The 24,387-nt window shown below is 38.7% G+C and overlaps 1 protein-coding gene across 16 annotated transcripts in view; it reads left to right on the forward strand.

Annotated features, from left to right (window-relative positions):
• The window catches only part of KDM6A (lysine demethylase 6A), a 150,641-nt gene that overhangs the window by 61,589 nt on the left and 64,665 nt on the right, over positions 1-24,387 (forward strand). For all 16 annotated transcript variants that reach the window (XM_048289753.1, XM_048289756.1, XM_048289760.1 and 13 more), the window contains exons 5-6: positions 11,133-11,191; positions 19,291-19,411. In XM_048289753.1, coding sequence (XP_048145710.1) covers positions 11,133-11,191; positions 19,291-19,411 — 180 coding nt within the window. The remainder of the gene's footprint in view (positions 1-11,132; positions 11,192-19,290; positions 19,412-24,387) is intronic.

The following is a 24,387-nucleotide window of genomic DNA, read 5'->3' on the forward strand; positions in this document are numbered from 1 at the left end:
GCTGCTGGCCATCCAGTCTGCTCCCCCAGCTGCCTGTCATGTGGGCCTGCTGCCTTGGCTCTTGTATCCCATTTTAAGTATTTGTACATTCTAACAAATAAAACAGCAAATCACCAATTAGAACACCAATTAGCCATCACTACTTAACCAACTACAGTCTTAATTGGACTGTCATTTTCAGTAATAATTGATTGATCCCTAACTAGCAACCATTAATCAATGATCTTGCATTTCAGTACTTGAAACAAACCTTTAAAAAATTGACACATTCTTGTTTAAATTTTTGATACATTTGTAAGAATACATAAAATACATACCCAAAAATATGCTATCGGATAACACTTTCATTTTTAAGATGTTCCTGATTAATGTAAAAATAAAGGCAAAATCAAAACAGCTAGGGAGTTTTTTTTCCTGAAGCTGATACTCGGAATTTTTGTTCCAAATGTGGGATTTTGTTCAGTTTGCAGTTTACAGAACAAACTGTTTCTATGCTGGAGCTAATGAAGCCTGGGCAATGACGAGCTGGTGTCTGTTGTCCTTTCACACCTCCTGTCCTTCCTTCTCCCACTTAAGCACACACAAACTGAAATTCCTCTGGTTTTCCTAGTGAAGCATCCTGAATGACATCTTGTTTCCTACGGCATCTCTGAGCAGGAAAAGCACATGCTTGATTTAAAGCTGTGCTAATGGACTAAGTGTCTCTTCCCAAAGAGGAGAGAGTAATTTAGCTCTGTGTGCTTTCTGAAAGTAGGCCTTGGTTTGGGGGCTCTTTTTCCTATCCAACAGTCATTTTCAGTGACATTCCTCCAGTTTTTCATCTTTGAGAAGTCTTGGTTTCTCTAAAACTCATTTGAAGGCAGCTAACAGGTTCAAGAGTTACTCAGCTGGAAAGAACAACATAAAAGCAGCAACAGCAATCCTAGGGGACTTGGTTAAAAATTAACCTTTGAATTTTTCCATTAAGCAGAGTTCCAGATTCAGCTGGGTTTTGTTACTGCCCAGCACAATGTGGCTTAAGATTCGAGGGGAACAACGATAAAGGGTTTTGTCATTTAATTTTATGTGATTATTTTCCTTTGGTTTTTGCTGGTCTGTTTGTGTGTATTTGAATCTCTTTATAGTCATTCATGCCTTAGTATATTCAGCTTGTCCACTCCCATTTTCTATGGAGTGCGTGAGGAAGAGCAGCTGTGTAATTAATGATAGCAAGGCTTTTTTCCAGCACTAGTGATTCTCCAGCAGTGAGAAACTGACAGGGAAATAATGGGGCTACTTGTCAACTCAGTGGGATTCCTATTCTTGCTGGAACGGGTTGGAAAAATGGTGAATCAAGGACAGAAAATTCCATACTAGTAGTTCTACTTTGTAAAATGTTTTGAAGGTGATGGATATAAATGATGCTGATCACTTGCCATATGAAGGAGAATAAAACATTTCAATAAACTGTCCAGATGCCATAATCCAAAAGAGATGTTTCAGTAATGTTTGTGTGTACATGTGAAGCAGCATTAATTTCTGTACTTCGTAAACATTAGTGAGGAGATCTAATAGCTTTTGTGAGTTCACTATATCTACATGGGAAAGAGGAAAGGTAAATCCTTTAGTAAGTATGAAATAAGAGCAGTACTCATCAAAGAAAAGCAGAGGTTTAGAAGACCTGCTCAGTATTTAATTTGCTTGTGCTGATCAGTATTTGGGCCCCACCTCAAGTGTGTTGGCAAAATAAGGAAGTGCCTACAGCACACCATGGTGAGGGAATCTCTTTTTCTGTCTATGTGATAACGTTTGTTTTCAAGAACAGTTCATCCTGACTTGAAGGAAGTTGGGTAAAAAGGAGAAGAATCATGCATGGATAACTAGGATGCTCCTGACAAAACTCAGGCATAAAAAGGAAACATACAGAAGAAACAGGCAGGAGCAAGGATCGGTGACTCTGGAGGAATACCGAGATACCATCCCAGCATCCAGGGATCACATAAGGAAAGGCAAAGCCCACATGGAGTTGAATTTGGTGAGGGATGTGAAGGGCAATAAGAAAGTTTCTGCAAGCAGAAAGTGTATCAGCAGCAAAAGGAAGATGAAAGAATATGTTAGTCTGCTGCTAAATAAGGCAAATTACAAAGGATATGGAGAACACTGAGGTACTTAGTATTAGCCTTCTTCACCTTTACTGGTAGGACTCACCTTCAGGATTCCAATGCCCTTGAGACCAGTTGGCAAGTCTGGACCCAGGAAGACTTGCTCTCGATAGACGAGGATCAAGTTTGGGAACATTTAAACAAACAAATACATACAAGTCCATGGGACCTGATGGGATACAGCAGTGAGTGCTGAGGGAGCTCATCTCTGTCACTGTGAGACCACTCTTAATTATCCTAGAAAGGTCGTGGTCAGGGGGAAGGTTCCTGAGGCCTGGAAGAAAGCAAATATCACTCCTGCTCTTAAGAATGACAAGAAGGAGGATCCAGGGAGCTACCGGCCGGTCAGCTTCACCCCCATCCTTGCAAAGGTGATAGAGCAAATTGTCCTGGAAACTGTTTCCAGCACATTCAGGGCAGGCAAGTCACTGGAAGTAATCACCACGAATTAATGAAGGAGAAATAATGCTTGATGAACCTCGTAGCTGTTTGCAACACAATGAGTAACTTGGTGGAGGGGATGAGAGCCACAGATACTGTTTGTATTTACTCTAGGAAGGCTTTCCACACTGTCTCCCATGATAATGCTCACAGACATACTGATGAAATATAGACAAGATAAGTGGTCAGTGTGGTAGGTGGAAAACTGGCTCACCCAGGCTCAGAGGATTGTGATCATCAACTGTCATGGTCAAATCCCAGATGGCAACTTTAGTACCACGCAGCCACTTGCTTACTATCTCCTTTCCCCTGGTGGAAAGGGAAGAGGAATCAGGGGGAAAAAACAAAGGGTAAAACCATTTGGGCTGAGATAAGAACAGTTTATTTAAAGTGAAACGAATTAAAACACCGTAATACGAATGGTAATATTAACAATAATAATGATTTTAACAAAAAAGAGAGAGAGAAAGCAAAAACCCAAGATACTCAAGCACTGAACAATACAATTGCTCACCACCCACTGAGTGGTCTCTGACTGGCCCCTCCTGGCAACTCCTCTGTGTTTATATACTGGACGTGACTTTGTATGATATGGGATATCTCTTTGCCCAGTTTGTATCAGCTGTCCCAAGCCTTCTTCCTCCCTGCGACACTGAAAAGTCTTGACTTAGGGCAGACATCACTCAGTAACAACTAAAACAGCTGTGTGTTTACATTATTCCCATCCTAAATCCAAAGCACAACACTGTGCCAGCTACTAAGAAGAAAATGAACTGTATTCCAGCCAAAACCAGGACATATCACAAAGTCCAGCTGGAGGCCAGCTATTAGTTGTTTACCCAATGGGTTGAGAGTGGGGCCAGTGCTCTTTAGCACCTTGGGTTAATGACCTGTGTTGCGGGGTAGAGTGCACCTTCAGCAGGGCTACAGAGAGTAGCAAACTGGGAAGAGATGACACAGTTGTGCTGCTGTCCAGAGGGAGCCAAACAGCCCCCAGGAGCCTCATGGTGCTCCACGGAGGCCAAGTCCTTTATCTCTGGAGGAGCAACCCAGTGCACCAGCACGGCCTTGAGGCTGGAAAGCAGCTTTGCAGGAAAGGCCCTGGGGCTGCTGGTGCATGAGCTGGCAATGAGCCAGCAAAGGCAGCCAGTGGCATCCTGGGCTGCATAAGGCAGGGCATGGCCACCAAGCTGAGGGGTGATCTTTCCTCTCTACTGAGCCTTGGTGTGATGCATGTGCAGTTCTGGGTCTAGTGCTGGGCTCCTGAGTAGAGTACTGGGGAGATAGTGGAGCAAGTCCAGTGAAGGGTCGTGGGGCTGTTTAAGGGCATGGAACCTCTCTCATACAAGGAGTGGAGGGCTGAGAGAGTTGGGGTTCTTCAGCCTGGAGAAGAGAAGGCTCAGGAGTGTCTTGTCCAGTTTTACAAATAAATAGAGCCAGAGTCTTCTAGGTGGTGCCTAGTGAAAGAAGGAAAAGCAGCAGGCACAAATAGAAAACACAAAATTCCTTTTAAACACATGAAAATGTATTTATTTATTTAATTGTGATGGTGATGGGACAGTGGAGAAGGTTGCCCAGAAGGTTTGTGGGGCCTGTATCCTTGGAGGCAGTCAACCCAACAGGACTTCATCCTTGGAATGCTCTAGTCGTCCCTTCCTTCAGCAGAGAGTTGGGCTAGGTGATCTCTGAAAAGATTGTCTGTTTCTGTGCAAACGTTGCACAAACTGGTTTAGTTAAAAAGCATCTGGTCTCAAGTATGGCTTTCTCCTCGGAGTCATGAGGGTGTTTTTTCGTGAAGTCATGTATCATACAAAATAAATTAGAAGCTTTGTGATTGTTAACAGCATTCAGGGAATCTGTAGGGAGAGTATTAAATTTGGTTAGATGAATCATCTCTATGAAATGTCTGTCAAGGTAAATTTAATCTTTTGTGTGTTGCACAACACCTTTGCTCACTTGATTAATTTCAGAAAAATGCTGTTTCCTGTTAAAATACTTAAATTATTGAGAATATTTGTATCAAGTGAAAAATGAAGATGTTTACATCAAGTGAAATTTTATAAGTTTCAGTGGAAAGATGCCCTTAGCAATGATCACAGTTTAGACATTTGCTTGACATTTATGTGACAAACTTGGAGGTACACTAGTTGTTCAGAAGTCCCTTTTGCCAAGGGACCTAGGTTTATTTATGGATAAAGAAATACCTGGTTTGCAAAACTGCGTAGATTCTATCATTAGTGAAGAGGATTTGAGTTATTTAATGTTGTGTTTTGTCAGTTTGTCTTTCACAGGACAGCACTCCCTTCAAACTAGTTGTGGCACAGTGTCTTATTCAGGAGGGTTTGCAATAATTAATGTCTGTTGAATTAATTGCGGTATGTGGGTTTCAATAATTTTCCAGTAGTCTTGTCTTGATGTACCTGTCCTTCCCTGTGTGTCAAGAAGCTTTTTTCTACAGATAGTGCTGGAAAGCCACTTGGAGGACAACAAGGCTCCCACTTCAGCTTGTTTGCGTGTGTTTTGCCATGTGTGTTACCGTCTATGGGTAAAAATGTGGGGATAGAAGTGTTTTGGTGGAGCAGCCATACTCCAGAGAAGTTGAAAGAGTAGTTTTCATTCAGAGGAGAATTAGAGGGAATGTGGAAATGCAGCACTGCTAGGCAATTGCAAAGGGTATGGACAAATGTCGTGTCTTTCCTAAAGAGGAGATGAGTAGGATGGCCAAGACAGTATAGTAATTTCAGAGACAGATACCACTTAGAAGGGAAAAAAAAAAAAAACCCCACAATTTGTAGATGGTGTGGAATTTTTGTTTACTTGATTTTTGGCTTTATTTCTGCTTAACTTCTAGTAAGAATTTTTCTGTGATATGAAAAAAAGGGTAGTTTTTATGAATTAAGAAAGATAGTTTTCTTCTGGAAGTAGTAGGTGTATTTTGGCAATATTTACTCTCTGAAAAGACTTCTTAACGAAAATGAGGAATTACTTTGTAGCTATTTACCAAGATATTACATATGACAGAATACATTTGTCACAGGAATAATGATTTTTATATATTAATTGCTTTCACTTGGCTACTGGGATGCAGACACCCACCCAGTAACAAATTTGGGACTGTTGTGATTCTTGCTCAAGAAGCAGAGTCGTGCAAGCATGTTAGAGATAGCTGTATTTAAAAATCCTGTATCTAATCTAATCCAGTCTTAACGATCTTCCAGGTACTATAAAGTTTCATGAAGACCTTGAAGAGAACAAAACTAATGATACTAGTTTGCAGTACACACAGGGATCTTAGTATTTTTGGAACGTACAGCACATGCAGATAGGTAGCTCTCTTTTTCATGTTTATACAAATCTAAACAAATTTTATTTGAACCCTCCACTCTTTCTCCTGAGCACATAAAATCCTTGTGCTAGAGCCTGTCAGCTCCCAAAGGCCTGGAGCTGTTTATTCACGGGAGCCCAAGTGGAATTTTTTTTATGTGGTGCAAACTCTCCAGGGAGCTGTTACTATGCATTGAGTAGTGTCAGGAGGAAGAATTAGGCACCATAGTGTCAAAACTTTGTATTTTTTTTTCCTTTTTTAAATTTCAGTAAAGAAAGAAACATATTCACACATTTGAATACAAAAACTGTTCTTTTGCTTTGAACAGGTGGCCAAGAGACCCTGTGACCACAGGATGTGACACAAACTGTAAACCCTTATTTTCCTGGTTAGGCTTTCTGAGGAGCAGTGGCCACCTGTCCACGTGTGTCTTGTGCAGCCTGATGTGATGTGGGCTGGGCTCTGGGTTCCACTGGCACTTGGGCAGCTCAGGAAGGGGCAGTCAGACCCTGCTGGAGGCAATCTAAATACGTCATCAAAGACTTTGTGATTCCTGTCAGTAGTAAGAAAGTGTAAAGCAGTCGCTGGTCTCTCATAAGGGTGCTGAACTTCACCTTTTTTCCGTAGTTTTTGTTCAGACTTCCACTAACTAACTACTTGGGAACTTTTTCTTCTCCTGTTTTGGTTATTTTATAGTATGGTGGGATACACTCTGATTTCTGCCTAAATATTATCATCTTTCTAATCAACTGAAAGGTGTATTTTTCCTGCATGAAGAAGGCTGGCCAGAGGCTGTGATGTTATCTCATGTTTATCCACCTTGTACCGACCCATAGATGTTGTTTTCTCTCAAGTGAAATGTTTATATGTGACTTTGGAGGTTTCAGTAATGTTTGAGAAGTCATTGGAGGTTTGATAAGCATTTTGATGGGAGCAGCATAGGCTTAAAGAGCTTTTACTTGTGTTCCAGTCTTTTCCTTGTGCTAATGGTGTTGTTCATGGGGGTTCACAAGTGAACTTGCCTGGGAAACTGATCCAGTTAAAAAATCCTTTTTACCTAGATACTAATAGTTCAGAGCACTTCTGGCATCCAGCTGGCTGTAGTAGTCTAAAAATGATTGTGTCAGCACAAATGAGAGAGGCAGTTCTAGGGAATGTTTATGAATTAGCAATGCTGGGAAACTATGTTCCTTTTTCAGTTTTAAATTGCGAGGACCTGGTTGGAAGCTGTCCTGAGATTGCTTTGAGTTTTTAATGTCTTTTTCTACTCTCTGACTCTCTGGAAGTGCCCATTGAACTGATTTTCATTTGCAAGCATAACATCTGAGTTAATTCCTGTGTTTATAAAACACCAATTTGGAGTCTGTAACGGGCTCTCAACTGTGTGTGGCAGATAAGCGCGTTACTGGTGAAAAACATCTGGACCCAGATGTGGCAGCCAGACGTCTGTAGAGTGAGTCCAAGATGGCTATTTGTGATCTGAATGTGGGAGTGGCCACTTGCTAGCCAGGACAGGTGCATTTTTCTGCCCCTGTGTTTGTAGGTGGGCTGGGCTGATGTATTTCTGTGGGACCTTCTGGCTGCACCCTTGAAAGGTGGAGAAAAAGGCTTGATGTGGATGTGGCCTGAAATGCCTGGAGAACAGAACACATGGAACGTTGGGGATCTGTTTCCACCTGCTGCTTCAAAGAGCCTATAAACCAGTTATTGGAGCAGAAGACCTGTGAGATGGGTGGAGTCTTTCTCATTGGTTAATTTTTTTTTCCTTGATCGCTTAAAACAAACAAGACCAGAAAGTCTTCAGTGTGCTTATTCATACCAGTTACATAAAAAGATACACACAAATACATTTTTGCCTTCTGAGTTACCTGTTCACAAAATGTGTATACCACACTCGTTTAGAAAATAGAGTTGAAATGTTGCTCAGCATTAAATAGTGCGTGTAAGTAGCAGAATGCACAATATCAACTTGACAATTTCCTTAAATTGCGTAAGCGTGGAAAATGGAAAGAAGTATTTGAGCCATCTAGTGGTTGGTATGAAACATTTTAACATTTTTTTGGTAGTTCAAAGAAAATATAAATGATGCCAGCTTGGAAATAGCATTCTAGTTTATCTGCTATTTGGTAGCATGGCTGTAGAACGAAAAAAACCCAAGCATTCAGCTTCAAATTTGAGGCATAGTCTGTTTGGGTTTGTATCTTTTTTTCACTCAAGATTTTGTTGAAAAGAAGTATCTGATAACAAAAAAAATTGAATTAGAAGTTAGTAGCCAGAGAATACTTTTTGCTAGCATGAGATTTTCATAAATTTTGAGGGTTGTTAGAAAGTTCAAGGAAGGGACTGTACTAAGATAATTTTGTTTTCTGCTTCTCACTGAAAAATGTTTAGAGGGAAAAAATAGGCCTTAAATTCTACCTCAACAGCTATTTATAGCAGGGACTAAATCACAGGAGTAATCTTTACTGGAACACATGGAATGGATATTCTTTGAGAAACTTGTCAGAACTAATAGAGGAAACGGAAAACTGATTTCTTAAGATGGATTGTGTTCCTAGTAAATAGAATCACAGAATCTTATGATTTATACGAAGGCATTTTGTAGATGAAGATTTGTGTAATGATCACACTTGGTCCTGATCTGCATTAAGCTGTGGTAACATTTCATATTGGCTATTGCCAGTAGGAACTTTGACTGCATGTTGAACTTGATGGTATTCTGCAAAAGCAATGAACTTTATGTGTATCTTGCCTTGAATTATTTGTGGGAGAGTACAGCCATACATTGGGACACTGTGATCTCTTCCAGTCCTTGTGAAACTCCCGTCCATGTTCAAATGCAGTTTAAAAGATATGTTTTAATATTAGTTTATTAGATTGGTTTTAAGATTATCAACAGGCAGTAATAATGGTGATATGTATGGTTAGAGCTATAGCATTTCAGAACAGGTAAATTCATGATTCATACTGACAATTCAGAATTTGCACCTTTACGTTTGAAGTGAAGTATTACTGGTACAAATACTAAATCGTGCCCTTTTTTTTATTGAGAAGAGAGCAGCAGTTTAAGATGTTTTTAAGGTCAGTCTCAAAAGACTTAAGGCCAAAGGAGAATGAGGAAAAAAAATGGTAAAACCAGTCACAGAACAAAGGACAGAACAGTAATGGTTTATTTGTAGTGCTGTGAGGACCATCTGAAAGCTTTATGTGAACTTGATAAATACATTACATTTTGACAAATAGCTTGCATCTTGGTTCTGTTGTGCCTTGAAAGTTGGTTATTGTTAACCCTTAGCATCAAAATATCAGGGAGATTTTTCTGAACCTCTAACTTTCTTGGACTGTGAATTCTAATAGTTTCATAAGAGGAAGTAAAATTCTTTGCAAATTGAAGAGTTTTTAGTTGTCTGGCATATTTCTGGTTGAATTTTGCAGTGTGGTGATGAAGGATTTTTGTGATCACTGTTAATCTCTACAATGATCGAAACTTGATTGAGATTCAGAATATCAGAGGGGGACACCAGACAGTTTTGTTAAATTCTGTCTTACAGATGAGCTGACCTGAACACAGTGAAGGCTACTGGCATGCTGTATTTTGTAGGCTTCCATGTTGCAGACATGAAAATCTGTCTTACTTCTTCATTTAAAATGACTTTCCAGTCAGGGCATTACGTGTGCTCCACTTTTGAGCTTGCCTTCTTCCTGGTCTCTTGCTGCCAGAGCATACTTGGAACGTGGAAACAAGATGGAGTAGGGAATTGGAGATCTTTTGTCTTTATGATGTTGGTGTTGGGCTTTTGTTCAATTAAACAGGAATGTGGGTTTCTGGTAGTATTAAAGTGACCTCTTCTATTGTTTATGCACTTCCCTCTCCACTCCTCCTCTTAACATCTTCCAGTGTTCTGATTGCTGTAGTATCTGGTCAAACCACAGCATTTTCCTGGAAGCTGTCCATTGCTGAAGCTATGATCCAGCTGCCTTCATGAAGGAATCTTTGACATTTCCCCGGTCTTAATTTGCATTTAGAAGATGCAAATGAGGGATAATGAAATTGTCATATTGGATCCTGTTTCTGATGAATGCTGCTCTTTGAATTGTCTTCTGGTTACCAGTTATTTTGTAGGAGAAACTTCGTTATAACTTTTATATTTGAATTGGATTGAGGTCATAATTAGGATTCCTTTTGTGGAACTCCTTAGAAATTTGACTTGTTAAGAACTGCATGCAAGTGGCAGAGAGATTATCTTGAAGTGCAGTCTGCAGCAGTTGAAATTCCAGCTCTTATCCATGTGTCAGAGCTTTGGGATGTATACCTGGTCTCTCAGAATAAGAATTATATATGAGAAAAGCCTAAAAATATGTCTTAGGCAGCATGTACAATGTCTCCTGTAAATAATGGAATAGTTCTGCTCAATAAAAAACAAATGTGCTATGGCATAACTTTGCAAAAGAAAAAGCAATTTGTTTATTTTTTCTAATTTAGGATATATTTAATAATTATTTGTGGAACTGGATAGTTAAACATTGATTAAATATTGTTAATGATTTCACTTTAGAAGTAAATCATGGTTTATGTGAAAAGAAGATTGAGGGAAAATGGGTTTCCAGGAAGGAAATGGTTTTTTCTTGTTTTGGTTTAGTTTTTCCCTTCTGCAAATAGGGGGATAGGAGATAGAAATTGGATTAATGATGAAGAAATATGATTGTCATAGGTTTGAAGTTCATGGTCTGTATTTTTTGGTATTCAGAAAAATGAAATCTCCTTAAGCATATTTTCAGATTCATTTAATTAATGTTCTACATTAGACACTGAAATTAGAGTGTGTAGCTTTGTTTTCTTTTATGTGAGTATAAATTACTGTGACTATGAAATGGTTCTTGGTCATAAATTATTTTTTTCATTATATTAAATTACCAAAGATTTCTACTTCATCATTTCCTTCCCTGCTGTTGTACAAGTAGAACAGAGCACATTGGTTTCTCTGATGTAAAAGTACTTAAATATTGTTGTTACTCTCCAAAATAGCCCCTTTTTTTTTGTGACCATGGAGAACCACTTTTTTTAAGTGTCTGTGTATCTTTTCATTCCTTCTTTTTGCCTCTTCCTACTCAAGGCGAGTGTTAAATACATTTATCTTATAATGGAAATACAATGTCAAAGGATGGATAAAATATTGGAAACTCACTCTTATCTGGGTTTTAAACATTGTTTCTTTCCTTTACAGAATGCTGCCTTTTTATATGGCCTTGGTTTGGTCTACTTCCATTACAATGCCTTTCAATGGTAAGTTGGAATAAGCTGACAGTGTCAGTATTGTGTGCTGTCCCATCAAAGTGTGATTATTTCACCCTCAGTTCAGTGTGAATGTACAATAGTTCAGTATTGATTTTATTACAGATAGGATGTTTGCAGGTGTTACTGTCCTGAATCACTGTCTGCTTACTGTAACACACTTGGGGCAGCCACAGCAGTGCCTCGAAAAGGAAGGCACGTCCAGGAGAAGAATTTGAGCTCCCTGTAATACAGTTCAGCAGTGGGGATGGAGCAGAAGGACTCAAGAGGCTTTTGGGAATTGTTGTTATTGATAACCTGTGGCCTGGGTTTGTTGGAAAGCCTGTTTACAGAAACCCTGCTTGGAAAAGAGGTGGCAAAGTGGGCTTATTTACATTTTGCTTGGTAGGCAGAAATTTTGACAGAGCTGCATCAGGTGTGGGGTTTGGATGTGAGAAGCAATAGGCTCTCATGGAATCGGGGTGTTTAAATCTGGTGTAAAAACTCAGGGTTAAAACAGTTGTAATTTGTGTCAGGGCTTACGGGATGTAGCAGGGCTTCTGCTGGGTGTGGTGGGGGTTGGTTTTCAGTTGTGGTTTTGGTTTGGCTTTATCAGTGGTGAGAGTGGTAAATGGAATGGACTCAGTTACTGGGGTCCTGTTGAAAGGTCCTCAGACTTTCATTGGTGTTTATTCCTATGGAGGTAATTTATGGGGAAGAAGTCAGAAAGCTGCAGTGTTTAGGTCAGTGCTTTTTCCACTCAGTGTGGACTGTTAGCACAGTAAGTGTGACTTTACTACTTGATTGATTACTAAAAAGTTCCCTTGTGTTACTGAACTAATCCTGACAGCAGTTACGGATGCAGTGAGGGACCACCGGCTGAAGGTTGGGAACAATGGAGCAGGATTTCTCCCCTCACCTTTCCTTAAATTGTTTCTGTGTATCTGTAAGGCAAAAGATTTATGTTTTCCTCAGGATAATGTACATAAACTTTTATTCTTCAGATTAAAATAAGTTGGTTAAATCATGAACTCAAAACATGGATTATTTTATCTTGCAGCTTACTGCTTGCTTTATTGATAGTGGTGAAATGAATGCCATGTGCTATACAATTATATTGCATTCTAATTAGCAAGAAAAGAATAGAAAAGTTTTCAGAAATCCTGAGAATCCACTGTTTCTTAAGATTGTGATGAGTCTTGGTTGAATTTTACCAAGTTTCAGAACATTCTAGTTGTTATTCAATCTTGTCTTCATCCTTCAGCATTCAAAAGTATTTTGTGCACCATTTCTTACAAGCTGTATCTTGTTATAGTTTGCACTGTGAAAATGGTAGATAAACTGTAAGATAAATAAGACAAAGCAGTTAGATTTAGAGTAATTAATTTTTGAAAAGCCACCTGTTCAACATAAATTTTTGCCATCAGCAGATCATGCTATTTAGTATTAATAAATTAGGGCTTTGAATTAATTCAGATTTTTCTTCACTTGTTGACAACATGAGTGTAAGCTGATGCCCTAACTTACAGAACTGCACACAGAGCTTATGTTAAGGTTGAGTAGAATAATTGTATTTTCCATTTCATTCATGCAACAAAGTTATGTATAGTGTGGTGCTAAGGACATTGTGTATCATTAAAGTATTGCATACAGTTTTTAAAGGACAAAAATCTAATGTAGGTAAAAACTTACTTGTTAGCAATTCTGAATTTTAATCACTTTGAGTGCTTTTCTTCCCCCTTTTCTGTGATTTCTTGGGTAAAAGAGCAGAGGGATGTGGGTTGTTGGTGTTTAGGTGTGACAAGATCACAATCAACTTGGAGATTATAGCCAGCCATTTACAATAGGTGTTCTTCTTTGAAGACTTTAATCCTCCACAGAACTCCAGCAGATTGCCAGGAGAATCCTCTTTCAGAGTGAAATGCTAATCTGTCTTCCTGCTGCATTTATTCCATCTGTTTATGGTCATAGGGGACACAGATCTTTATATTTCTAGCAGGCAGAGAAGACCTCAAGACTTTTTAAGGTGGTTTAGTTACCCTGCTTCATCCATGAACTGAGTTCTTTTCCAACACCACCATTTTAGATATTCAGAGATTTTAACAAGAGGGAAGTACATAGTCCTCCTAAAAGGAAGGGGTAAGAAGTGCTTGAGTTTTTTTCACGTCTCATATAAACAGGGATAATAAAAAAGGCAAGTGGGAATGAGATCAGCTTTAGAATTCTTGTTCATATACTTTACACTATTTTTAAAGTTTTCCAGCTTTCATGAAAAGATGTGTTGGATTGGCTCCAAGACACATAATGCAGCTCACTGTAATTTAATATTGTACACATTTTTATATACTAGAACAGCATTGCAGCATTATTTTAAGTACAAATCTTAGCTGTTACATTATTTTATGTTGGGGATTTTGTTTTACTGTTCATGTAAGAATTAAAAGTCCTCAACATATATACAAGTGTTGCAATAGTGTTGTCAGACCAAACCTATTTCACACAATTATTATAGTAAGGTGTGCCATAAGGGATCACCTCCATAAGTTGAGTCGAGCACAGTAAAACAGATCTTATGGATCTGAAATTTTGATACTCCCTTCTTTTACACCATTTGTCATGAAGCAGTAACTGGTTGGTTCATTTTCACTGTTGTTTCCCTGTTTCTGAGTTAGAGTAGAAAACCAGTAGAATGAGATATTCACATAACTTGAGTAATTTCATGCCCTCTGTAGTTGTCTCTTAGATTGTACATTAAAGAATTTCAGTAGTTAATCCAAGGCTACCCTTCATTTCTGTGCAATACTTGCACCCAGCTGTAGTGGCTTGGATACCACATTTTCTCTTCACTTCAGTGAGGATTCTGAGCCTGACTGGTTTATCATCTGGTGATTCCACTGACTTCCATCAAGATGAAAAGATGGAGCCCAGGCTCTGACATTGTGTCCTGAACACCCTGTGGATCCCAGTGTACCAACTGTGGTGCTCCAAGGCCAGCCTGCAGCGTTTGCAGTGGTGTTGCAAATTGCTGGACAGTGTCAGTGAGAAAGCCACTGGGTTCCTCAGAAACACCTGACAGGAGACAGAGGTCACTCACCTCTCTTGCTCCATTTGGGCTCTTTGCCCTGAGGCTACTCAGTCTAGGGATTCCCTACCAGCTGTAGAAGTTGAGTGTTCCAGAAAACTCAATCCGTTAGCACTGACCCTGAAAAAAGCCAAAGACCTTCAAGAGATGATCCAGACTCTTTTCCTCACCTCCATCATGAGTAAAGACTGCCTGGGGAAAATCCATCATCTCTGAGTGGAACTCCCTGACCCTTCTACTCCCTGATCCTTCCCAAAGCAGAAGCACTGTCATCATCTGTTCAACCTCTAGTTATAAAGATATCTAGAACCACCATCTCTGCTTCTGACTGGGTTGCTCCGCACAAAAAGTCAAGTGTGTAGTGGGATGTGTAGGAATGAACACTGCCAAGTGGAGACCTCTAAGAATTTAAACACACAGTCCGTAGATACTGCTTTGTCAAATATTTCTCAGGTTTCCAGTGGCTGGGTCTATACATATGTATTTTTCAGGTATATAAAATGGGAATGTACATGTAGAGTACATGTGCTCCTAGTAATTAACCAGTAATGAAGTGGGCAGTTAACTTTCTCTTTGTCATCATATCTTGCTGTGATTGCACAGCAAACTAGTCTTGGACTGATGAAAACTCTGCTAATGCTAGGAAAAAAAACTACTCCCAGCTGCTGTTCTAGAGAAATGTTTAAAGACTTTGCTGCTCAAAATATTTTGCCATTCAACTGTTGCAGTCCTATGGACAGAAGAGTTTTAGCTAAAGACTCTAAAAGTGTTTCATAAACTACAGTGTCCTGACTACTGCTGTGTATGTACATTTTGTTTATGTTCAAACTGTGATTCTGAGTTTCACATAGAAATTTGTCCATCATAGCCTCACATCACTTTCAGAAGTGAGGCTGTGAAGTGATGTGAGGCTTAGAATAGGTGGTCAGAAAATTGAAAGAGGGTAAGAATAAGAAAAAGAAAGTTTCACTCCAGCTGCATCAGGTGACATATTAGAATAATGTTGGGTTCTTTCATTTTGTACAGTCATTCTGATTTTCATGGGTTTTGTTTGAAACGAACAAAAGTGATAACTTCTGAATAGTTAAATTGATGCTCTTTTATTACATTCTTTTGCCTAGTAAAAAGCTGATTTTATTCACAGTCTATTCAAGCAAAACCATCCAATAAAAGTCTTATGAGAATTCACTAAATGTTTAATATAATCATCTATTAATTATTATTCACCTGGTTTCTTCACTTTCATAATGGTAGGCATTGTTGTATAGATTAGTGGGTGGGACAATAGCTGCAGTATTGATTCTGGCAGTCTTGATTTGGAGATGTCATTTTTATTTTTCCTGAATTGCTGTGGCAGTGCTGTGTAAAATAAAAGTCCAGAGGTGCTTTTCATCCTCTGTAGTGCCTGTTTTCCAGTCCTGCTTTCCCATTTTGTTGAGAGTTAGAATAGCCTTTCCTGCCTGTTAAGAGAAATGCCCTCATTCTTGGAGAAGATCCTTATTTAATTTTAATAAATTCTAGTAGACTCAACCAGAGTTGTGTCTCACCATGCAGGTGTCAGTATCATCAGAGAACAAAAGGAAAGTTGTCTCTTGCAGAATTCAGATGACTGTCATTTATTTCCACAGTGTGAGAGCTCCTGGCCTTTCATTTGATAATTTTTCCTTTGGACTGGTGTGTGTTTAGTCTGCTGAAGGAGTGAGATGAGAAGTTCTGTCTGTGCACGAGGGGCAGTTAATTAGTGGTGGAGACTCACAACTGACTCGGGGAAGGCTCTGTGCCATCATCCCTGAAGGAAGCTGTTGGACTCATCCAGCTGTTGGGCTGTATCTGCACTTCTGGTTTTGGTCAAGCCATACAAGAGCTTTGAGGGAAAACATCTGGGTAATTTGGATGCCTTGGATCCTCTAGACCCACATCTTCCTGGGTGTAGGGTTGGACAGAGAACAGAAATGGAGTTAGAGATGTTTGAGAGTAAACTGAGATCTGTATAAGAGTCAAGTGACTCCTCCTGCTGTGTCTGGAAGGCCCAACTCTGAAATGGGTGTCAGTGCTGCTGCAGATGTTCTCCTGTTTGATAGTAAGGGAATGAGTCTGGACCTCTGGGCATGGCAGTGGAAAGCAGGCAGAGGATTTTGCTGTAGTCCATGTTCTTGGTGTGTCCTGTAATGTGAGCATGTTGCTATTTTATTTAAATGTTTCCTGCAGGCAAAATTACATCAATATTAATTCAGCTGTGATGTAAAATTGCTTGTCTGTCTGTAAGAGTTAATAAATAAATACCTTTTCAGAGCTTGAGTATTTTATTCTGTAAAAACTCTACTGAGTATTTAAATGAGGCTATAAGTTATTGAATTAGACATGAGTACCTACCAATGGTAAAAACTGTTCAAAATGCTGTTTCAGATCACTTCATTGGGGAAATTTTGATGATGCCCCTTATCGCAGTGGTGGAAGTAATTTCGATTTATTATTAGTCATGCTTGTCATCCTGGAAGAACTACAAATTGTAAAACCAATATGGAATTATTAGAGTTAAGTAGAAGGTAAAATTTGATTTTTTACTTAGTTTAGTCTGCACAGAGATAAACCTTACACAAAGCTTGGAGGAGTTTCTGTGCTAAATGTGACACAGTCTTCCATGTTGTCCACTGATGATAATTTACTGGTTTTTAAGTGCTGTGCTCCTCTGAAAGACTAGGGTAGGCAACATGCTTGGTTTTTTGAATAAAAGACAGTATACATTCAAACTAAATTTCGAAACTGTCCTTGAAAGCTTTTTGTTATACTTGTGGCTTTGTTTAACTCCACTGCTCAACTGTGGCAATGAAAAACATTTCCAGTTCTGTAAGCAAGAGACTACAGAAGTATTTTTGTCACTCTCAGATTCTCTTAAGCTTTTTTAGAAATCCACTTTTTGATGATCTTTTCAATGGGGATGTGACATAGGGGAAATATGGAAATACTGTTTTCTGACCAAGGATAGCTAAATGAAGAACATTAAGTTTACAGAGTGTCTGTTAGTGTGGTCACGCTCTGTGATGTGCTGTGGAACTGCTGTCTTTATTCCTGATTTTTGTCTTCTCTTTGATTGGAATCATAGACAGTGGTTTTCTCCTTTTTTGGGATATTGTCTTTAAACAAGATACGAGTAATGGATTTTCAATACCAGTGGCTAACATACCTAGTGTCCATTTTAGAGTTAAGACAAGAAATGCAAATACACAGTAATAGGATCTATCTTCTGGCATAGCAAAAGCCTAGCTTAAAATATGTGCTGATATTTAGTGGTCAGTCCAGTCTTTGGCTTTTCAGTTTGATCACTGTTTTTGTAGATGATGAAGATGAACATACTGTTATGAGACAGGGATCTTTGTTTGTTATGAATTTAGTGTAGATACAAGGTGTGTGACTTACCACCATCACCATAGGATTCCAGGGAAGTTTAGATGAGATGTGAGAGAGCTTAGCTCAGGTGCAGGTTTGTCCCTTCAGCGCTTCACTTGCTCATTTTCCATGTGTTGGCAGAAAAGTAGGGTACTGGGTAAGGCAAGCCTTTCTGAAGGATTGTAATAGAGGAAGCATCAGTTCCACAATAAAAATTTAATACTTTTTTTAAGCCTATCTGCTCTTAAGTTCTGTTTAAAGAAGTCAAATAATGCTGTAGGTACATACAGTTGTTGCATTGTCTAGAGGAAGTTCTGTGCCTTTGGTTTACTTTGCCCTTGATGAGACAAAAGCCTGTAAGAATTTTAGAGCAGAAGTTGTTTTGCTGAAGGATTCAAAAATGATAATTTATGTGTGTTGTGAGTAAAAGTCTGTGAAAAATATTTGTTGAATTTTGCACTGCATCTGCTAACCTTTTGTCCCTCTAAATAATACTGCACTTTGAGAGTAGGAATTAAATCAATGTGCCCAAAAAGTGTGATTTTAAGCACTGTAGTTAATCCCTGTCCTGTCCCACGTCCCTCTGCTGCTTGCTCCACAGCGGGTCCAGTTCTTGCTGGACTGCCCTGTCACCTGGCCACTTGGTGTCAACCTGTGGGGTTTCCTGGGATGGCAGATAGGACTGTGCTCCCTGGCCTAGGGGCTCAAATCTACCCTCAGGTAGAGGCTGGTTCTTCCTGTTGCTCTTGTTGTGTGACCAGTGGTATATGGGAAGGGATTTTGTCTCAATCTGTCATTGGATTTCAGGCAACAATGACTCTTGGCTTCCTTCTTAATTCCTCTGTGACTTTAATTCTATTATCTTTTAGTTGCATTTCAGCTGTCCTAGTTTTATGCAGTGGCCTGAGAGGCAAAACAGTCCTGTTTAGAGTCTTTTGTTTCTGCTCCAAGGTGGAGTTGTTAGATGGCATTTCTGTTTTATCTGGTACAGTGCCATCATGAACAGGGACAAGTGAGAGAGGATTTGAAGGTAAGGAAATAGAATCAGAGCTGTCTTCACACATCATGGGAATATGAAAGAAAGTTACTGCATGAGGAGATGGCAGGCTTTTATATCTCCATTTGGAAGTAATGGAGCAACTGGTACTATTTGAGTCCTTGCATGGCACTGGTGCTAGGAAAGGGAGTAGAAAGAGGAAAAAGGACCAAGTAGGTGCAGTGGGAGAAGACGTGTGTGATCTATCCAAGGCCTTCTGTTCTGCTGTTCTCGGGGGGTCTGCTCTGCTGGAATCGAAAGCAACCTGGCTGTTCTTAGTGAAGTTGCACTAATTTTGTAACTAATTTGTGAGTCATCTTTTCTGAAATATCAGATATGTTAGTGTACTTCATGCAGCAAATTAGTTTCTCTAAATTAATAGAAAAGATTAGACTTTCAAATACACCAGGATATCTGGAGTTCATAATTACCCAATCGTTGAAGAATCAAAAGCCATTCACCAAAAACGTTACGTGTAAACCATTATTTTAATATGTTCTTCTGTAACAGTGCTTTTTGATCCACTTTGTTAGCCATATAAAAAACATTGATTATAAAGTAATAGTTCAGTAAAAAATAATTTTTTAATCTGTGTTTTTCTTTCAGGGCAATTAAAGCATTTCAGGAGGCGCTTTATGTTGATCCCAGCTTTTGTCGAGCCAAGGAAATTCATTTGCGACTTGGGCTTATGTTCAAAGTGAACACAGACTATGAGTCTAGTTTAAAGGTAGGTTTAAGTCCTTTCAAATTGAATTAACATTCTTTACAAGTCATGTGTTGCATCTTAAAGCTGCAAGGAATGCATAAGCACAGAACAGTCACAGAACACCTGCTATAGAAATAGGAGTGCTTTAGTGTGAAGTGTCCTAGTCTAAACAGAATGAGGATAGGTTTGAGGTGTGTGAGATGCTACATTCCAGATCAAAAATTCGGTGTAGGGCTCTTGGTAAAATAATGAACTTTGGGAGAGACTGAGGTTGTACCTAAAGCTAAAGGGGGAAAAAAAAAAAAAAACCAGCAGTTTGGATTATTTTATATTTTATTTTTATATTTCTGTTTTTTTCCCTCTAGCTTCCTTGTTGTAAACTGGAAGTTCTTGGAATTAGTAAACTAGAAAGTTTTTATGCAAAATAATGTCATTTTTTAACATAATTGTTACTTTTCTAGCAGTTAATTATTCATTCATGTCCTGGCTTGAGAGTCAGCTTCTAAGGCAACAGTTTCTGGCTAATCAGTTGGAAACGGTTCGTGGTAATACAGCACTTTGTTTCTTCTGTACTTCTTCATATTCCTTACTACTTACATTCTTTTCTGGTCTCTGATTGTAATCTGTCATTTTATCTCCCTCCACTCAACACATTGGCCCATGTTTTTCCTCTTTCCATTTTCTACTTTACCCATATGTCCTTTCCTTCCTGGCCTCTAAATTTAGCTGTTATGTGTCTTGGAAAAAGGAAGTATTCTTTTAATGGTGTTGCGTGTGGTGGGAAACACACTTGCAGGACTGAGAATTTTGTAATTAAGTGTAATTTATAAACACATTTCTGCATATTAATCTTTCCTAAAAATTACTGGAAATAATAAGTGTTTTGTTTTCAAGACTCTTACTGCTTCCTTTTCTTGGCAGATTGTGTTCTTGGGTTGTCAGAATCACATTGTTCAAGATGTGAAAGAGTAGAATGTTACTCTCAATTTTTCCTTTCAGTATTTGTGATAGAGGGAAGCAGTTCTCTCCCCAGGTTTCCCTTTTCATCCAGAGTCCAAGGTTTCACCTACAGAAACAGGTGGAGTTGGAAATTGTGTAAAGGAGTAGAAAAGATTCCATGCAATGAATGGTGAAAGAGAGCAAGGAGAGGTAGAGGTAGATCACTGTTGAGAAAGGGATTATGTGTGAGCTTGGGTGATCCTATTTCCTTGTAGTTTGGCACAGATTTGGTATTTCGTGGTATAAAAGAAGTGCTGAGTATGTTTTTGGTTTTATTTTTAAAGAAGTTGGGACAAAACAAGATAAAATTTACAAGGAGGTGGTCATCTTGTAATCAAGTAGTAGAAGAAACTCAATGATCCTAAAGGTCTTTCCCAACCTAGTTGATTTTAATTTTATGATTTTAGTTCCTGATATAAATTGATCAAGAAATAGATAACATTTTTCTTCTGTGCCATAAAATATACAATTCTGTCAGTGAATCAGGTATTTAAATAAATAGTATGGTAACTCAGTCTAAATCATTTCTTGTGTTTGATGTTCACAACTTTGCAAAACAAATCAGTCACTGTGAGGATTTTGAGTATACCAAACTTCAAGTTTTCAAAACACAAGCTACAAATGGGAAAAACACAGAAATAGTATTTTGAAAACAGAAAGAAATTAATCTTTTTTAATGCAAAGTTATCATGATTCCAGTGCTTTTATGTGGCATGTGGTTAAGTCACTTTAAGAAAACAAATGGCCACAACAAAAGCAGGTTACCCTGCAGCAGAGGGATGCTCTTCAAAGGATGGTGAAACAGGATCGGTGTCTGCATTAAAGATGGTTTCATGTTTTCCTTAAAGCAATATAACTGCAGGTTGTTCCTAGAAGTTTGTCACCTTTTCTACCTTGCAGTCTTGATTACATCGTTCAGCACCTTCAGCCACATTGAATTGAGTGATTTTTCATTTTTTTGCATTTCCCCATTTGCAGACTAGGGTGGATGAGAAATCTGAGCCAGCTGAGCTTGAGATTGCCCAGTTGGTACATCCAGTGCAAGGCTGATGGAATGGGAAGGAGGGGATAGAGCTGTCTTACCCCTCTGGTTCAAAATGTAATGAGAAACTGCTCTGGAATTACCAACTGAGATACCTGAAGCAGAGTTTCTGGTTTGCTTCCTTAGCTATGGAGGTTGCAATCCTTAGTAAAGAATAACAGGAACAAAAGAAAAGATCCAGTGGAACAATCCACTCGGTCTCAAGCACTTGAGCTGTTTCCAGGTCAGTGTAGCTGTGGATTTAAGGTACAGTCCAAAGACACCTACTTTGCTTGAAAACAAAGTATTACTGATTGAAACTTACCAGTTTATACATAACAGTGTGTCAATTGAGAAGACTAGAACAGAACTGTAGCTTCTTTAAAAGCCAATCTGACTGTGATTTTAAAAAAACCACATTGTAAACCAGAACTCTGAGTGACAGGAGTATTTGAGGCAAGTCAGAAAATGCTTCCTTAGCGAAGAGAACGAAGTGAAATGCTGGTGCACTGGTTATGCTCAAGCATGGGGAGAGTAAAATGGGGAAGGGATGTGAGGAAAGAGTGTGAAAGATGTTTTCACACAATGTCTGTCTCGTCCTCTTGAGACACAGAGTATCTCATCTTTGAACAAAAGAAAGATAAGAAACCCAAAACAATGAGAAGACAAAGTTGTCTTGTGCCTTCTTTGGTTTTATGGACCTTTTAAAAAAGATCCAGGATTTTAGAGGGTAATTTTTGGGGGTTGGGATCCAGCCTGCTAGTGGCTGGCCTCGAGCACAGACCCTTTCTTTCCCTGGGGCTCTTGGCCCAGTTTGAGCTCGCTGTTCACACCGAGGCAGAAAGTGGAAGTAACTTTTCATCTGGTATTTGCTTGTGACTGCTCTGGATTTCACAGATTGTACCAACGTTGCATTAAAGTACTTCGAAATATCATAATGTTTTTGATGGTATTTAAACATTCATGTTAAGTCTGTAATTGCTAAGAATAAACCATTGCCAACAGATGAGTCATTGTCAGTAAGAGTCATTGTCAGTAAGAGTCTTCAGTCAAAGGGGGAAGATGGGAGTCTGAAGGTCATATATTCCATGTTTTTCACAATTTTAGAGCATTAACATAAATCATCTGTATTTTATGTAAGCAATTTAAGCACAAAATTAATTTTTACTATTTTAAGATGTTGATGATCAAGATAATTGCTAGAGTGCTGTTTAACAAGCATAAAATCAACTCCCAGTGTTTTTTCAAAATCAATTACTGGTTTTGCCTGTTCTGCAGTTAAGACTTGCAAATTACTATGAGAACCCTTGACTTTCTCTGTTACCCATTGCCATAAGCTCTTGCAACACCAGTGCTGTTGAAAATTACTTGGCCTTCAGGCTTACATTAAGGAAACAAAAAAGTATCCCTTCTGGTTGAAAAGAAAATGGTCCTTGTGTAACCTGACAGATGGGGCAGTGTTACCTTCAGAGGCAAGACGTGAAAGCTGAATTTGCCCTATTCATCAGAAAAGTACAATTAATTCCAAAATGAGCTGGCAGCGACTTGGAGGGATGGATTTTTTTTTTTTTTAATTGATGACTGTAGCAACAACATGCTACTAAGGTTTACCTCACAGTCCAACTTTTTCACAGTTTACTACATCCTGCTGCTCCTTTCCTGTTCACCATTTGCTACAAATGACACAAGGAATACTGTGTTCAGTGGTGGTAGGTGTGGTGGCACTGTGATGATCTGAAAGGGAAATAAAGCAAGATCTCTAGGAATATAATTTATCTTTGTATTCATTGTATAGATGTAGTTGGAAAAAACATTCATACTTCTGAGTACGTGCCACATTATTTCTGGCATGTCACTCTCTGTCCTGGTCATTTTCCTATTTATTGAATATATTTTTTCAGTTTTGGCCTCCATCTTTGGCATAGTGTATGTAATCATCTTGTCTTGCATGTGTGTCTCAGTTGTTCTCTGAAGTATTACTGAATCTTAAACAATTTCTAGCAAATATGTGGGAATTAAAGATTACAAAGAGCATTTCCTAGGACATTCCCCTATGACACTGCTCCAGAGCCCTTTGAGATCTGGGAGCTGAGCACCAGGTGACAGCTATGGGAAGCCAAGTCTCCCTTCTGGTGCTCATCCTGCTTGGTGTCATTGAAGTCTTGTAGCGTTTTTGGTGGGGAATTAGAGCCATGATCCTGAAAGCCCTTTGAATACAGAATTCATACTTACAGGGAAAAAAGAAATCTTTGTTTTTTATATTTATTAGATTGATAACATTGAAGGAACAGTGGGGGCCAGAGGGCAGATTTTCTGAGGATTTGGTTTTATGAGGGGAAGCTTTGTTTGCTTTTGTTTGGAGATTTGTGGTGGGGGGGTGGATTGTGTGGTTTTTGTTGGATTTTGTTTGGTTTTTGGGTTGGTTTTTTTTTAATGTAGGAATGCTGGACATCAGCAGCTTGGTTTATAGCAAACAAAGCAATGTTTTGCTTTGGGAATTTTACTTGGTTTTATTACAGGTGCACCCTGTACCCAGTAACAAAACTGTTAGAAGAATGAGAACTAAATTTCTCATGTTATCAATTATCTGCCTTTTAGTAGAAATACTGTCTTTCACTTACAGAATTTTTTCCTACTTCTTTACACACAAAACAGTTATTCTAGTAGTTTGCTTTAGGCTTATGCTTTCATCTTGCCTGTAAATCATCAATTTAAATATAATTTTAATTTTTTAATTATTCTTCTAAAGATTCTCATTTTTTCATAATGTTAAGACATGCTGCTTATATTAGGATAAGAAAAAGGCTACAAAAGAATTAAAATTTATTGGGAAAACATGCATGAATTTTATGAATATGCATGAAATATAAAGAAATTAAATACTGATGTACCAATGAACGGCTTGAAGTACTTATTTATAGTCAGACACTTTTCTATCACTTATTCAAATATTTGTCTTTATATATATATTTATGAA

The sequence above is a fragment of the Corvus hawaiiensis genome, chromosome 2 (genome assembly GCF_020740725.1).
Source record: "Corvus hawaiiensis isolate bCorHaw1 chromosome 2, bCorHaw1.pri.cur, whole genome shotgun sequence".
NCBI classification, from domain to species: Eukaryota; Metazoa; Chordata; class Aves; order Passeriformes; family Corvidae; genus Corvus; species Corvus hawaiiensis.